The sequence below is a fragment of the Saccostrea cucullata genome, unplaced genomic scaffold (genome assembly GCF_032062105.1).
Source record: "Saccostrea cucullata isolate Sc308-1 unplaced genomic scaffold, CSIRO_AGI_Scuc_v1 ctg948, whole genome shotgun sequence".
Lineage (NCBI taxonomy): Eukaryota > Metazoa > Mollusca > Bivalvia > Ostreida > Ostreidae > Saccostrea > Saccostrea cuccullata.
Genome location: NW_026925011.1, coordinates 54,913 through 73,102, shown reverse-complemented (window position 1 = coordinate 73,102; position 18,190 = coordinate 54,913). Strand labels below are relative to the sequence as shown.

General features: G+C 34.1%; 1 protein-coding gene across 4 annotated transcripts in view; it reads right to left on the bottom strand.

Moving 5' to 3' along the window:
* The window catches only part of LOC134267814 (GATOR1 complex protein DEPDC5-like), a 35,909-nt gene that overhangs the window by 7,610 nt on the left and 10,109 nt on the right, over nt 1-18,190 (bottom strand). For 2 of the 4 annotated variants that reach the window (XM_062750021.1, XM_062750023.1), the window contains exons 18-32: nt 17,640-17,858; nt 17,350-17,447; nt 16,881-16,960; nt 16,438-16,703; nt 10,350-10,451; nt 7,889-8,033; nt 5,799-6,015; nt 5,422-5,507; nt 4,997-5,171; nt 4,033-4,115; nt 3,543-3,554; nt 2,083-2,200; nt 1,915-1,976; nt 349-420; nt 26-158 (exon numbers count right to left, since the gene is read on the bottom strand). In XM_062750021.1, coding sequence (XP_062606005.1) covers nt 26-158; nt 349-420; nt 1,915-1,976; nt 2,083-2,200; nt 3,543-3,554; nt 4,033-4,115; nt 4,997-5,171; nt 5,422-5,507; nt 5,799-6,015; nt 7,889-8,033; nt 10,350-10,451; nt 16,438-16,703; nt 16,881-16,960; nt 17,350-17,447; nt 17,640-17,858 — 1,868 coding nt within the window. The remainder of the gene's footprint in view (nt 1-25; nt 159-348; nt 421-1,914; nt 1,977-2,082; nt 2,201-3,542; nt 3,555-4,032; nt 4,116-4,996; nt 5,172-5,421; nt 5,508-5,798; nt 6,016-7,888; nt 8,034-10,349; nt 10,452-16,437; nt 16,704-16,880; nt 16,961-17,349; nt 17,448-17,639; nt 17,859-18,190) is intronic. The other 2 variants (XM_062750022.1, XM_062750024.1) reach the window with 2 other exon arrangements.

Below are 18,190 nucleotides of genomic sequence, written 5' to 3'. Positions count from 1 at the left end.
TATATGGTATTTCTGTGACCCTGACCTGCATTAGAGTGATGCCGCTGGAGATGTCCTTGACCTCCTGTATATTTTGTATACACCAATCCACAGCCTCCTCGGAGATAAAACAGCTCTCTGGCAGACCAGTCTGCTTAGGAATCATGGGTAATCCTGTCCTGTGATAGAATAAACAGGGTACAAAGTAAGATTAATTCACAAAATTTACTCAAAGAACAACCAAATCAGTTGGTGCTGGTGTAAATAAAGAGTACAGCAGAAGTAGAGAATTATGTTGTTTAACTTTTGGATAATACATTACACGAAATCAAGATTTATTTCACATTTCAGAATCAAGCCTCCACTTACTGGGGATCTCTCATTGCTTCTATTAATTTTGATGATGGCATTGATGTTGACAATGTTACCACTTCTTTTTGACTGCAATGACAAGAAATTTTATCTGTATCATGTGTGAACTCAGTATGGTGAAATTCAAATTTTGTTGTTTTGATAGTATAATTCAATATTCCTCTTTATACATGTATTTCAGTAGAAATATCAAATGATACTTCCCTTAAAACAAGAGGCCCATGGGCCACATCGCTCACCTGAGAAGCTTTGACCATTCTGTTCTTTACCAGATTTCCCCCTTGTTATACATAATGCATCCCCACCCTACCCCACTGATCATAATTTAGACATTTTGAAATCTACACTAACCCATGATCCTTCCATGGGCACATATGTTTCAGCTTTTTTGGCCCAGTGGTTCCTGAGAAGAAGATTTTCAAAGATTTTTCCTATATATTTCTATGTAAAACTTTGATTCCCTATAATGGCATTATTTTCATGATTCCTATAATTTAGAATTTACACTACCCTAGAATGCTTCCACATAAGCTTCAGCTTTTCTGGCCCAGTGGTTCTTGAGAAGAAGATTTTCAAAGATTTTTCTTATATATTTCTATATAAAACTTTGATTCCAAATTGTGGCCCCGCCCTTCGCCCGGGGGTCATTATTTGAACAATTTAGAATCTACATTATACCAAGATGCTTCCACATAAGTTTCAGCTTTTCTGGCCCAGTGGTTCTTAAGAAGAAGATTTTCAAAGATTTTTCCTATATATTTCTTTGTAGAACTTTGATTCCCCATTGTGGCCCCGCCCTTCTCCCAGGTGTCATGATTTGAACAATTTAGAACTACATTATACCAGGATGCTTCCACATAAGTTTCAGCTTTTCTGGCCCAGTGGTTCTTGAGAAGAAGATTTTCAAAGATTTTTCCTATATATTTCTATGTAAAACTTTGATACCCCATTGTGGCCCCGCCCTTCCCCCGGGGGTCATGATTTGAACAATTTAGTATCTACACTACCCCAGGGTGCTTCCACATAAGTTTCAGCTTTTCTGGCCCAGTGGTTCTTGAGAAGAAGATTTTCAAAGATTTTTCCTATATATTTCTATATAAAACTTTGATTCCCCATTGTGGCCCCGCCCTTCCCCCGGGGGTCATGATTTGAACAATTTAGAATCTACAATATACCAGGATGCTTCAACATAAGATTCAGATTTTCTGGCACAGTGGTTCTTGAGAAGAAGATTTTTTAATGACCCAACCCTATTTTTGTCTTTACTTGATTATCTCCCCTTGCGAGGGGATATGTCCCACATTTTACCAATTTAAATTCCCCTTTACCCAAGGATGCTTTGTACCAAGTTTGGTCAAAGTTGGCCCAGTGGTTCTTGAGAAGAAGTCAAAAATGTGAAAAGTTTACAGACGGACAGACAGATATATGGATAGACGGACACCTTAGAAAACAAATACACAGACGGACGGACGACGGACAAAATGTGATCAGAAAAGCTCACTTGAGCCTTCGGCTCAGGTGAGCTAAAAATAGTCCCCCTCCCCCTCTTCAAAATCTTCTTACCTAGATGGTGAAGTTTGCTGGTCTGAAGTAGGGGTACTAGCTGTATTTTCACCAGAGTGTTGCTAAAATCAAAATACAAAACATCCATTCATAATCATAAGAAACATTTCAAAAGCATTATTTTCAGAAATTAAAACAGATTTTATAAATCTAGTAATGGGTGTTTACCTTTGGCCTCCTAGTCTGTGCAGTTCTCCTGATTTTGTTAAGAGTTTCTAGGAAGCGGACAAATCCACTGATTAACTGCTGTAGTTCCAGTTTACTTCTCATCTGGTAGATATCACACCTTAAAAAACAAACATTATTAATTACCCCTAATATCTGGTAGATATCAAACCTTAGAACACAAACAACAGTCACACATGGTATCTGTTAGATTCCTTAGAAAACAAATGCTAATAATAACAAAAATAACACCTGATGTCTATTAGATAACACTACATAGTCAGAAAAAAAACAAAACAGTCTCAACTGATATCTGGTAGATATCACACATTACAAATCAATAGTCACATCTGATATCTAGATACCACACATTAGAAAACAAACAACAGTAGTTATACTTAATATTTGGAAGATATCACACATAAGAAAACAAACACATCAGTCACACGTGATATCTGGCAGATATCAGACCTTACAAAACAAAGAACAGTAATAATACCTGATATATGGTATATATCACACCTTAGAAAACAAATACAACATTCACACCTGATATATGGAAGATATCACACCTAAGAAAACAAGCAACAGTACTTACACCTGATGTCTGGTATATATCACATCTTAGAAAACAAACACAACAATCAAACCTGATATCTGGAAGATATCACACCTAAGAAAAAAAATCTACAGTATTTCCACCTGATCATATCTGGTAGATATTACACTTTAGACAACAAAAACATCAGTCACACCTGATATCTGCAAGACAGCACACTTTGGAAAACAAACACAATAGATAAGTCTATTATTTGGTAGATATCACATCCTACAGAACAAACTTAAACAATCACACCTAATATCTAGTAAAATAAGTTTCACACAATAGAAAATTACACCTGATATCAAATGCATAAAACAAGAATAAATAACTTTTTATATAAACCTGATATTAACAGATATCAAACACTTTAAAAAAACAAACATCAAAATTCATCTGATATCATCAACAATCATTTATGTTCACAAATCAAGCATTTAATTAATCAAATTTTGAAGGAAAGAAATATGATTTCAATCATTCAGTTGTTATATAGAGATAAAAGCATTCAGCCTGAGAGTTTATTTCCTTGCTGTAATTTACTTAAGAGAAATCACAGATACCTGACGTAAAATTCCCGTCAGTAGTAATGCTGATAATAAACTGCATGATCGTAAATTGTGTAAAAAAATGGTTGTGTGAATCTACGTTTGTAGGCTCGAGCTGATATGCAATACTTAGTAAAATAAATTTCTTTTTTTTTTTTTATTTCTCTTAAAATTATTACTAGTATTCATGAAAAACATACATGCCTGGGAACAGATATGCATAAAAGTGTGTGATGCATAGGAAAGGTTATAAAAGCATAAAGGAAAAGGTGAAAACAAAATATTAGAACTTATCACAATTTTTTTGCACTGACCTAGGGAAGATCCTGGTGAATATGGACACAGTTAATATCAAATAACCACACCATACAAAAAAAGCAAAACAAAATTATTAAAAACTTATTTTGAGAATGTTGTAATTTTTATTGCTATTCATTTGAAAAAAAAAAGTATTCAAAGGTCAAGTGTTTTATGGTTCTTCTATCAGTGTAATATAAATATAGATCATTTTTACAATATGTTGTGTACATGCACTGGCTTCATAAAATAATTCATAAAAATATTTATATAACATCATTTTTTTTTTATTTTATATGTCGGTGAGATTTTCAACTACAGCAAAATTAATGTGAAAAATCAAACTATGTTTGTACTCAAAACTGCACTTTTACACATATATCATAAAGTTCAATCAGCATTTAATCTCAACCAAATATTAAACAGTTAATATTCAAGTCATGTGTTTGGTGTAATTGAACAAACTAAGTTAAACACAAAGTTTAGGGGATAAAATCCGAGTGTTACCTATCATTTCCCTCTATAATCTTCCTGGTGGCTGGATTGTTACACGGCAACAGAAAAAATCTCGCCTGCCAGTATTTCAAATGCTACAAAATGAAGATATTAACATATATTATTAACAACAGCATCCTATCCTTTTCACACTGAATATCAAAGTTTCTCTACAGAAATTCTACATTACATCATACAATCAGAAATAACTAGGAATGTCAACGAATATTCGAATATTCATTCGATGAGTTGATATTCGAATATAAATTTATGATTTGAATATTCGTTTTTAAGTATACAAGCATTAAAAAGAGAAAAAAACCTGGCAAGTTTTATTAGAAATTGAATCAAGTTTGTACAAAATAAAAAAAAAACCACTCCTCTTGGATTACCTAAAGGTGTGAAGTGTGTATCTAAGACTAATTTATTTATTTGTTCACTTAATTAGTGGTATAATAGTGTCCAGTACTAACAATCAGCTTGTACTGTTGCAATGGCCCAGTTTTACAGTAAACACACAGACTTCTTGTTTATCTAAATATCATTAAAAATCATTATCAGGAAATTATAATTAGCAAAAAGTAATTGCTTTTAATATTTCACTGTTAGATAATTGTTCTGCTTGGTATAAATTTGTAGGAGTTATCAGTGTAGACTTTAGTAAGACGATCAATTAATCTGGAACATACTAAAGAATCTTTTGAATTTTCAAAAAAACAATCATTACATTTTGGATGTATACTATTCAATAATGAAAAAAAAAATACATAATAGTAGTGCATTTTTCGAACTCTACATGAGTTTTTATTCCAAAATAATGGCATAAAACCTATACTGTTTGACAGGAGAGTGAAGATATATATTTAATAATGCAAGATGTATTTATTTTATCAAATATTCGAATATATTCGAATACTCCTATCGAATATTCGAATATCAATTATTGACAATTTTGACACCACTAGAAATAACATACATCTAATAACCCATAGTCGCCCTCTCCACGAGTACAGATGTACTGGTCGAGATAGTTCCAGTTGTAATTCTCCAGTTTCTCGTTTTTGAATTGACTTGTTGAAATGTCATAGCTCAGCGAGTCTGGAACCTGGAATCGGTACCGATACAAGTGATTCATCTGGCGCTGCTCATGTCTGCAAAACAAAACAGATTCTAGCATGTGTACTAAAATAAAACATGCCAAATTCCAGCATGTGCTCAAAATAAAACCATTGCTGATTTTATATTTTTTATTTACCATTGTTTGCTGTTGGCCTCTAAATCTTATACAATATCTATTACAATTTCATAATGGTTATTTTTCAATGTGGATTTACTATAATGCATCTCATTCTGTATATTAAGCCATTTACAAATAGCAGAACTTGTAGCGTGCTGAGTTACCTTGGTCTGTACTGAGTGACCTGTATAGTCTGTCCACTGAGGGTCAGCTTGTGGAATATTAATCCAATACTCAGGTAGATCTCATCCTGTTGAGCAAAACAGAGATGTGCAATTTAAGACTTGTACTTCCCATAGGGTTACACAACAAAGACCCTGTGCAATTTAGACCTATAAACCCCACAGGGCAACTCAACAAAGAGCATATTACTTGAAAACTGAAATTAGTTTGGAATAATCCTGTACTCTTAAATAATGATATATTTCTGGTTATTCTTCTTCTCTTAATTAGCTTACATTAACCTATGAAATACTTTCAACCTAGTAATAGGCATTGCTACTTTTAACTGGTTTCCTACCCTCTATTTTCTGACACTGACCTGTGGTCCAGACCTGGGTCGTGCCCTGATGAGACTGGAGGTCAGTAGGAGTTGGGGACTGGACCCGACTGACATATCTAACGACTGCTTGGCTGACTTCTTCTTCGTAATGATCTGGAACCCCTGGGCCAGTCTCTGAGAGATCAGCTCTCGGAATAGCTCTGTCACAGAAAGGGGCTTCCTCCTGTAGAACTTCTCATCCTCCGACACCGGGGGACTGAAAGAGAGGCAAACAGAGGGTAAAGATCAAACAGCTGCTTCAAAGACATTACCTCATTGAATGAGTAGCATCTGTCAAATTTTTGATTTTCTGAGAGATGGATAGACAATGACAATTTACACTGTTTAAAGTTACAGTGTATTGGAAAAAATATTCAATATAAGGTGGATACATAAATTTGTCACTGTTCTTTAAAGTACAAGTATTAATAAAGCCAAAAAATGTTCTACTGTAGCAGAACAAATTTGGGATAAAATTTCAGTGATTTGTCTTCTAAAATGGTAGTGTGGGCATTAAATTTTGCTGTTTTAAAAGTAACCCTGTTCAATGCATAGTCATATAAAAATTTCGACATACATGTAGTTGATAATTGTTAACAATGAAAAACAAGAGGCCCATGGGCCACATCACTCACCTGAGCACTAAGGGTAGGAAAAAGTAGAAAATGGCTTTTTATTGTAAAGTTTAAATCCAAAAGTAGTCCCATGACCAATCATGGATTTGCTATTTTTTAGAAAATAATTATAATTAATAATTAAAGAATTTTCCTATATATATCTTTAAAAACTTTGGTCGGCCATTTTGGCCCCGCCCTACCCCCGGGGGTCATGATTTGAACAAATTTGAATCTACACTACTTGAGCATGCTTCCATATAAATATGATGAATTATGGCTTTGTCATTCTTGAGAAGAAGATGTTTAAAGAATTTTCCTATATATTTCTATGTAAAACTTTGGTCGGCCATTTTGGCCCCGCCCTACCCCGGGGGGTCATGATTTGAACAAACTTAAATCTACACTACCTGAGCATGCTTCCATATAAATATGATGAATTATGGCTTTGTCATTCTTGAGAAGAAGATTTTTAAAGAATTTTCCTATATATTTCTATGTAAAACTTAGGTCGGCCATTTTGGCCCCGCCCTACCCCCAGGGGTCATGATTTGAACAAACTTGAATCTACACTACCTGAACATGCTTCCATATAAATATGATGAATTATGGCTTTGTTATTCTTGAGAAGAAGATTTTTAAAGAATTTTCCTATATATTTCTATGTAAAAGTTTGGTTGGCCATTTTGGCCCCACCCTACCCCCAGGGGTCATGATTTGAACAAACTTGAATCTACACTACCTGAGCATGCTTCCATATAAATATGATGAATTATGGCTTTGTCATTCTTGAGAAGAAGATTTTTAAAGAATTTTCCTATATATTTCTCTGTAAAACTTTGGTCGGCCGTTTTGCCCCCGCCCTACCCCCGGGGGTCATGATTTGAACAAAATTAAATCTACACTACCTGAGCATGCTTCCATATAAATATGATGAATTATGGCTTTCTCATTCTTGGGAAGAAGATTTTTAAAGAATTTTCCTATATATTTCTAGGTAAAACTTAGGTCGGCTATTTTGGCCCCGCCCTACCCCCGGTGGTAATGATTTGAACAAACTTGAATCTACACTACCTGAGGATGTTTCCCCATAAGTTTCATCTTTCCTGGCACAGTGGTTCTTGAGAAGAAGATTTTTAAAATATGCCACCAAATTTTCATTTATTCCCAATTATCTCCCCTTGAATGAGGGCGTGGCCCTTCATTTGAACAAACTTGAATCCCCTTCACCCAAGGATACTTTGTGGCAAGTTTGGTTGAAATTGGCCCAGCGGTTCCTGAGAAGAAGTCGAAAATGTGAAAAGTTTAGAGACAGACAGACGGATGCCAGACAAAATGTGATCAGAAAAGCTCACTTGAGCTTTCAGCTCAGGTGAGCTAAAAAATGAAATCAGCAATCATGAAAATTTCTGTTTTTACATTATATCTTACAAACACTAAAACTTCCAGACTCCTGTTGTTTTGTGGATGATTTACCTGGAGTAATACTCATTGTTGACATCCTCTGGTATCAGTGTGTACTGTGAGAGAGTGTAGTCATTCTCCAGACTGCGCTTGTCAGGGAAGTAGTCAGTGGTGATCGGGAGGGAGGCGGGCATTGTCAGGGATTTCCAGTCCACACCTGAAGGGAAAAAACAACAGTCTTACCTACACTAGGAAATAAAGCAGGCAAAGAAATGTGGGATGATTTGTATTCATTATTATCAAGTTACTAATTTTTAATTTTGTTTGATACCTCTTATTCTTAATACATTTAACAAAAATTAAAAAAAACCAGAAGTCTCTGTCGAGACTGTAGCTCTACTGGTTTGTACTTATAACAAAGGATGATTGCCATCAGACCAAAACTGTAGGATGACTAGCGTTTTAAAGGAATTTCAAAGAAAATTCAATTTTGAGTAACCATGGCAACATCATTCATAGAAATTAAAATCCAATGCACTATTTTATGTATCTTAGTGTAGTCTACTTGTGTGCCAAGTAATATTGAAATCAAATCAAAACTGTAGGAGGAGTAGCGTTTTAAAGAAATTTCAAAGAAAATTCTATTTTTAGTAACCATGGCAACACCGTTCATCAAAATAAAAAACAAATGCACTATTTTATGTATCTTAGTGTAGTCTACTTGAGTGTTATGTAATATTGAAATCAGACCAAAACTGTAGAAGGAGTAGCATTTTAAAGGAATTTCACAGAAAATTCTATTTTTAGTAACCATGGCAACACCGTTCAACGAAATCAAAAACCGATGCACCATTTAATGTATCTTAGTGTAGTCTACTTGTGTGCCAAGTAATATTGAAATCAGACCAAAACTGTAGAAGGAGTAGCATTTTAAAGGAATTTCAAAGAAAATTCTATTTTTAGTAACCATGGCAACACCGTTCAACGAAATCAAAAACCGATGCACTATTTAATGTATCTTAGTGTAGTCTACTTGTGTGTTACGTAATATTGAAATCAGACCAAAACTGTAGAAGGAGTAGCATTTTAAAGGAATTTCAAAGAAAATTCTATTTTTAGTAACCATGGCAACACCGTTCAACGAAATCAAAAACCAATGCACTATTTTATGTATCTTAGTGTAGTCTACTTGTGTGCCAAGTAATATTGAAATCAAATCAAAACTGTAGGAGGAGTAGCGTTTTAAAGGAATTTCAAAGAAAATTCTATTTTTAGTAACCATGGCAACATCGTTCATAGAAATCAAAAACCGATGCACTATTTTATGTATCTTAGTGTAGTCTTTGTGTGCCAAGTTATATTGAAATTGTAGGAGGAAAAAAATTGTTTACAGACAGACGGACAGACAGACAGACAGACAGTTAGACGGACGACGGACACCTTACGATCGCATAAGCTCTTCTGGTCTCTGACCAGTAGAGCTAAAAATCAAAAGTAAATAGAAGAGGCAGAAACAAGATATACAGCCACTGCACACAACAAAAAAAACTTGTTTCAACTGAAAGTGTACCAAACAAAAGCTATTCTGGTCTATAAGGGAATAACCCCCCTCCCTTATTTGAAAATAAAATAAAATGTCAAAGATTTTTTTTTTGTATTGTCCAAATCAAGAAATTTAATTAAAATAAAAACAGGTGTATGTTTTTTTAATATAAAATATAAAAAATCTTACCTTAAAGACCAGAAAAACTTGGCATAGATTATATTAGTAATTAAAATTACAGGCAAGCTAATAAACCATGCACTCCTACAGTTACTAGTAATTAAGACATATGAAAAGAAAAGCCCCATGCCGAGTCAAACAGAAAGATCTGCAGATAAGTCAATTCAGAAGCGTTCAAGTCAAAATTGACCAATTATTGATAAAGCAGTACTCTTATTGTTTAAGCTTTCAGGTATACCATCTGAACTTAAAATCTGTTAAATACATCCAATTCTTAACCAAATTTACGAAGCCATAGCATCTACAGTAGTTCATATCCATAAATTTACTTCTTAAAAAGACAGTCTTCTTTTAATTTTATGAAGCAACTTGTTAGAAAGCGGACTACTGTTGTGACATGTTAGGTTCATATGTAAAGTTTGTATAATTATATACTTATACAAAATTTTAAATAATGATTATGCTTCTCATATTGAAATATAATGCCTTATTATTATTTTTAAAGGATGAAACTGTTCATTTAATCTGTCATTCCTTTTGAAAAGCACTAAAATCAAACTAAATTTTCATAGCCATATGCACTTCAAACTCACAATGTGAATGCATAAAAAAAGCAACAACAAGTATTCGAAATGTCTGATCAATTTATAAAACATTGCATTGCAATTCATCAAAAGGAGTGAAGATAAATGCTTTTTCATGCAACACAATGCACCGAGGTTTTTGAAATGATACACAAACACTACACAGTGATGCTTGATTTCCAAACGCATAAATGCATAAGATAAATTACATGTTTTATGCTCATACTTATTCCAGCACAGAAATTTTGTGAATGTATGTCTGCAGTTAGTATTGGCTTGACGAGACAGGAATCATTTTGATATCCATATGCCGGAAACCAGTCCTGGCCTGAAATTTACATAGCACAAAAATGTTTGTCAGCACAAAGGGCATATAGTAATGATCTTTATACAATATACTCTAGATGGTGCTAGGCATGTAGAATATAAATATGGCTTTATAATATACCAGTGGTATAATAAAATGTAGGTTTAGGCCATTCCAAGTTTTTTTTTCTATGTAAAGTTTCTACTTATTCACAAAAAAATGTTCCATGGCAAAAACAACATGATAAATATGTATTGCTAAGCCCAAACCATATACATGTATTTGTCAGATTTTAAATATAGAAAACAAAAATGGATAGGATTATAAAAGATTTCAACCAATGCTTGAAATTGTTAACTTCTAATACAAGTTGTCCCCCCCCCCCCTTGACCTTGGTTGTCAAATCCAAAGTGCATGTGGACATTAAACAGACAGAAACTTGGAATGGCCTAACTTAATAAAATTTATAAAGATGTTTTGAAAAGTTTAGACCTCTTAATTCAAATGCATACTTCATGAATTGTAATGGCCATTCAGAAAAAAACATGTATGATTTTTGTAAAAAAAATTATCAAATAGGAATTTTAGGGAAAAAATAAGCATGTGTGAAATTTCGATCTATTTCAAAGATATCAATACTGAAAAACACTACTGATGTAGGTTTGAAATAAAACAGGAGCATTAACCATGTTAACGATGATCATCTGGGTTACTGCGTTTTTCTAAAATTCAAAAGATAGCTAATTTTTGTGGAACAACATGATAATAAAAAGGGAAATTGAAATTTTATGGGATAGGAAATTTATTTTAATTTATGCTTCATGTTTAAAAGAAAAAACTTTTTACAGGTTTTCCTACATCACTATACATTAAAAAAAAACTAGTATTATTGCAAATTTGACCCAGTTTAAGGTCAAGATCTGTGCAAGTAGGTCTGACACCAGATGTTGAAGCTTCATGCATCTTGCACATGGATATCAAAATCTGAATAAATATAACAAATTAAAAGTATGAAATTGATCAATGTTCCTGAGAGGAAATTTCCAGAATAGTTTAATGTAAAACTGATATAATTTTGGATGATTTTCTTGAAACAGCAAGATCTTTGAGTTATCTCATTTTTAATTATTATTTTTTAGATGGGGCTGACCTTGAATTTGACCCCAGGCCTGTAACATGCATATATAATGTTTACAAAACTGCTACTTGCTAAGACAGAATAACAGTAAATACATGTATCATATCAAATATACAAAGTGCAAAACAGCTAGTTCATATATTAAGAAATCCAAATACATGACATTATATGCTGAATTAAGATAGATTAATATATCAACATACTAAAACACAAACAGATTTATTTAGAGAGCCCTGGACTATAATTATAGTATAATTACAAGAACATGTTATCATACAAAATAATAAGATGCATGTCTAAGATTGACTAAGAATATACAGAGAACACATCCTAAATATAAATCATTCAGTACATATACATATATCATTACAGAACACACTTATTGTTAATACACTTCCTATTTGTTTGATTCATATGCCTTGTCAGATACCTAATCCATCTAAAACACTGTCTTGGTCGATATCAGGGGTGTCATGGTCGATATCAGGGGTGTCTTGGTCGATATAAGGGGTGATGATTAAGCTAGGGACACCACAAAGACACAGACAAACATGAAATGAATGGACAAAATGTGTATAATATGTATGAAATTTAAAACTGCCAAATCCATGCTTATACATGTATATATATAAGCCAATTCACACATTTTGCCTTAAAGTACAACCAATATATAACCCTCATAGAACCTGTCAAAGCCACATGCATGTCAAGTATATATGTACTACCTAACCAACCAGTGCTAACTATATGTAATGTAATTCAATAATGCATGTCAATGTATATGACCTATACAGGATTTAGATTTGAGTGAATCTAACTTGTGCATCATTCTATCAGCTTCAAAATATCTACATGTACCTTTTTAAACATAATTTCCAAATGTACTTGTGAATGATATTTTTTTAATATGATAGTTATGTAAAATCGACTCTAAAAATCATTCTTAGGTTTGGTTTTACTTCTACAAACTAGAGACTAATGATCTCCCTAACCATACAATCATTAGTCCTTATAAACACAAGTAAAAATTTTAAAGATAAGAATTCTTTTACGAGAGCTAACAGACTAAAATCCTTGGTAATATCACACCTTTAAACACTCCAAAAAACACTGTTCAGATCAGCGAAAGATAATAAATACAAGAGGCCCAAGGGCCTTGAATCGCTCTTCTGATAAATTGTACAATCTATCACTTCTATTAGAAGCCTCCAACTCTATTAGTATCATAAGACCCAAAATGCATCAACTTACAAAGTTTGATAATATTTAGCCAGTTAAGACTGAAGATATTATAATATAATTATAAAATACCATAAGTAGGTCACACTGACCTACCTTTTGATTGAAATTTTCTGAGGACTCAAGATGCATTAATTGACAAAGACTGATGATTCTAATTAAATAAGTACCTGAGATATTCAAAAGTAGGTCACCATGACCTACTTTTTTGTCAACATTCTCTGAAAACCCAAGATGCATCATCTGACAAAGTTTGACGATTCTAAGCCAATTAGTACCAGAGATAATTAAATACAGCCATCAAATGTCAAAAATAGGTCACGGTGACCTACTTTTTGGTCGACGTTATCCAAAAACCCATGATGCCTAAACTGACAAGATTTGATGATTCTAAGCCAATAAGTACCTGAGATATTCAAAAGTAGGTCACCATGACCTACTTCTTGTTGGACATTCAATGAAACCCTAAGATGCCTCAACTGACAAAGTTTGATGATTCCGAGCCAATAAGTACCAGATATAATTAATATAGCCATAAAATGTCAAAAGTAGGTCACAGTGACCTACTTTTTGGTTGACGTTCTCCGAAAACCCAAGGTGCCTAAACTGACAAAGTTGGATGATTCTAAGCTAATACGTACCTGAGATAATCAAAAGTAGGTCACCGTGACCTACTTTTTATTCGACATTCTCCGAAAACCCAAGATGCTTCAACTGACAAAGTTTGATGATTCTTAGCCAATAAGTGCCTGGGATACTTAAATATAGCCATAAAATGTCAAAAGTAGGTCACTGTGACCTACTTTTTGGTCGACAATCTCCGAAAACCCAAGATACATCAACTGACAAAGTTTGATGATTTTAGGTCAATAAGTACCAGAAATACTTAATTATAGCCACAAAATGTCAAAAGTAGGTCACCATGACCTACTTTTTGGTTGTCACTCTCCGAAAACCCAAGATGCATCAACTCACAAAGTTTGATGATTCTAAGCCTATAAGTACCGGAGATACTTAAATAAAGCCATAAAATGTCAAAAGTAGGTCACCGTGACCTACTTTTTGGTCATCACTCTCCGAAAACCTAGAAATATGCATCGACTCACAAAGTTTGATGATTCTAAGCCAATAAATACCTAAGATACTTAAATATAGCCATTACATATCGAAAGTAGGTCATCGTGACCTACATTTTGGTCAACATTTTTCAAAGACCCAAGATGCATCTACTGACCAAGTTTGATGATCGTAGGTCTGAAGGTAATCAAAATATGCGTTTTAAACAATTTGAAAACAAATGTTGGCAAAATTCAAAAAGTATGTCACAGTGACCTACTTTTTAATAAATATGTTTTAAGGTCCCAAGATGCATCAAAGTACAAGATTTGATGATTCTAAACCTCCCAGTGTCTGAAATAATGGGATTTAATGTTTTTAAAAGATAAGTCATAAAGTTCAAAAAGTAGGTCACGATGACCTAATTTTAAGTTGACATTGTTCGAGGACCCAAGGTGCATCAAATGACAAAGTTTGATCATAGGCCTTAAAGTGTTCAAAATATGCCTTCAAATCAATTTGAAAACAAATCCCCGCAAAATTTAAAAAGTAGGTCACCGTGACCTACTTTTGAGTTAACATGATGTGAAGTCGTAAGATGCATCAACTTACAAGAATTGATGATCCTAGTCCTTATAGTAAGCAAAATATACACGTTTTTATTAATTGTAAATTAAGGTCAACTTTGAAGTGACCTTGACACCATGCCCTTTGCCCCAGGGTAATTCCCCGTGCAAATTTTAATCTTCGACATATCCTGATCCTTGTATGTAAGTTTGGTGAAAATCTGCCTGGTGGTTGTGGAGAAGAAGATTTTCTAGCAACCAGTACTTTTGGTTTTGTTTTCCTGATTATCTCCCCTTGTTTAAGGGTCCCAACCCTTATTTTAGTAGAAATGGTAGCCCTTGGGCCAAGGATACCCGGTGACAAATTTGGTACTGATTGGCCAAGGGGTTCTTGAGTTATGGCCCATATTCTAAAAAGTTTACGCAAACTGCACACCGCACAAATGGCCATGGCATTAGCTCTTTGAGCCTTTGGCTCAGAAGAGGTAAAAAATTTCAAAATCTTTCTCAAAATTCCCTTCACCTACGAGGGGTGATCAAAAAGTTCGCAAACAAATTGAATAACTTCCATACAAGAAACAATATTTGGTTTTAATGTTGATTATACATGTATTTTAAATTAATCCTCCCCGATTTTAATGCACATCAACCACCGTTCTGCGCATGCGCGAATCACGTGATATTGGCGGTCACGTGACCCCCTCCGTAGCGATCTGTCACAAAAGTTAAAAGATTTTTCCATGTGAGTTAATTTTTATGACAAGAACAGTTAATTTGTCAGAAATGGTCATATCTCGGCAACAGAATGGGTGGATAATAACATCCTTTCCAAAAATAAGCATGGCAACCATTAAAACACAAATCTTCTGTCTCAGGAGAGACCTTTATTCAAGGTGGATAGAGAATGGGTGCATCCTTTTTATCATATCTAATATGTTTAAAATCTAAAGTAAACGATATCTTAGGTATTTAATATCATTGTTCAAATATTCAACTATTTTTCAAAGTGCTAATTGGAGGTCTTTGATAGCAAATTGCTTAATTAAAAATACATATCTTTTCAAACTTGCTTTCACTGGGCAAGATGACAAGTATCATTTTTAACCATCAGCCTTCCTTCACTATAACGATTAATCCAATCATTAATTGAATTTATAGGAACTCATTTATCTCAATAAACTGTGTACAAATTATTATATGATACTGTAGAGGGATTTCTAAGATATTACAATAAATTGTACAGTCGTTTGGTGAACGAGTTCGACTGAGACAACTATTTTTCGTCACAAGTGACCTGAATAGTCACGTCATTTTCACATTGTGACGTCACAAACAAGGAGAGAAACTTTATTCAGCATATGCTATTTATAGACCTTGTGTATGGCTATGTGTATACCGAATTTCATTCTAATCTGAATTGTGGTTTTGTAGACATAGAGATAGTTTGCGAACTTTTTGATCACCCCTCGTATGTATGCATAAATAGATCTATATACTCTGTAGATTCGAAGTGTTTCTTCTAAACATATGGATTCTATATGCTCTGTAAATCAGAAGTACTTTCTACACATATAGATTCTGTGAAAGGATTAGTTTTTTAAAAATCTATTTTTTGTATTTTTTCTGAGAGCATTGTTTGCTTACTGATATGTGGTGAATAGTTGAAGGGCTCAAACTACTGTAGATGTGTTTGTTAAAAACACAAACAATGTCCAAAACACACCGTGCCCATAATATGATTGAAATATCACACTAAGAGAAATATCATGCATTTCAAAGAATAGTGTTGTACTGGGTAATACTCTCATGGATTTAGTCCATATTAAAAGTAAAAAATAAAACATAATACAATCTCCATGACTTTATAGTGCGATATATTTCACACCTGTAATACTGGTCTTTAAGAGTCATCTGGCATCTCAGTGCATCACAGTGGAAAGTAAATGTACTCAAGTCATCTATATATTTGCTCTATGGTGTATTTTTAAGAAACAGTCAATACAATTACCTGTGGTCATGTCAGGGCTCCATTCTTGTTCCCCTGTTGGGCCCCAGAGGTAGGACCTGTTTTCCTTGGCCTTGCTCTTTGTGACCTTGCCCCCCTGGACCCCCAGGTCAAAGACATTGCTGTTGTTGACTGAGCCGAGGGAGGAGCCCTGGAAGAGCCGCTCTAGATTCTGGACACTGCTGGTCGGAGAAATACTCTTGCAGCTGTCTACAGAACCAACGTAAAACTTCTCCTCAGAAACCAGGCCACTGGCAGTACATTTCAAACTGTCAAGGCATAAAAACAACACATTCTTATTACAGAGGAAAGAATTTTGTAAAGTACATTAATATACCTTTTTTCACTCCATTAAGATAATCCAAGTTTTACTCAGTAGCATCATAGATTTTCTGAACAGCATTTAGCTATGCCTCAGCACTTGAATTTTCTCTTTATTGTCTTACCTGCTTGGTTCTGAGTACATCTTTTCATCTTGCCCAATGAAGGAAGGTTGTTTTTTTATGTCCATTGACAACTGGGACATCTAAAAAGAAAATATGACTAATAAATCTGTATTCCTACCAATCATGGCTAGAGATTAAAGGAAAAAAGTAAAATGATGCATTTCATATATTCAGCATGAAGTGCTCTAGCAACATGAATGTGTAAGTCATGTTATACTGAAATTTACAAAATGTTAACTTCAAATCTGTATCCAATCCCTTCTAATCACAGCACAATAGAAGCATGTAACTGACTAGCATTACACAGGGTCCTTTCTAATCTGACGGTCTCATTGTTAAACTTTTCAGACTGATCATTGCTATAACCAACAGCTCTATGTCCATTACCCTATACACTGTTATGATGATTTTTTTTACTAAGACATTCCGATTTTTTACCTTTATAATTTGTCTCTTTTGACCTACCTACCTTTAATGAATCCCTGCTGAGCTTGCTGTCTAGTGTGGATGAATCCCTCTTATTGTAAATGTGAAAATGGTGGGTTTGTACAGCAGCACCTTGTGGATCTACAAGATTCAGAACATGTTTTACAAAGAAGAAATCTTAGAATGCCAAATGGTTAAATCCAGTATTTCATCCGAACCCAATATTCCATGTTTTCTTAATACAGGTACAATATGTTTATGGAGGCACAAAATGCTGGACAAACACAAACAAATTATGACAAGTACACAGAGAATATAAAAATAAATATTGACCTGTGGGGAAAGCATGCACCCATCTTCTCCTGTTGGATGTCATTTTGAACTGCATCCTAGAGGGAGCGAAGGGGTTGATGAGAGCCCTGCGAGACTTGGCTTGGTGAATATGTTTCCTGGAATGACCAACCGGAGACTCAGCACTGCCAACGATTCTCCTCAAGAAAAAAGATTCCTCCGCTTCAAAGGAGTCATTCGATTCCCTACTGGGTACTTTTTCTGTAAAAAAAATCAAAAGCCTGAAAGGCTTCAATGGCATCGAACAAGAAAAAGATCTGAAGATAGGTCAAGTGAGTGACTCCGGTAACATAATAATAAAATAAAAAAAAGTCTTAACACAAATACACTATAGGGCCTTATGTCCTGGTCCAAATGAACCAGGGTTCGAATTGACCAGACATCATCAGAAATGTTCATGCTCGATATCAATCTAGATCTAATTTCTTTTGAGTCAATCGAAGACCTATGAAGGGTTTCATAAATTTATATATTATTCTCTCTAATTGCCATTGTCAGAGCGTTGTTCTGCAGTATAGTGATTGCATCTAAAC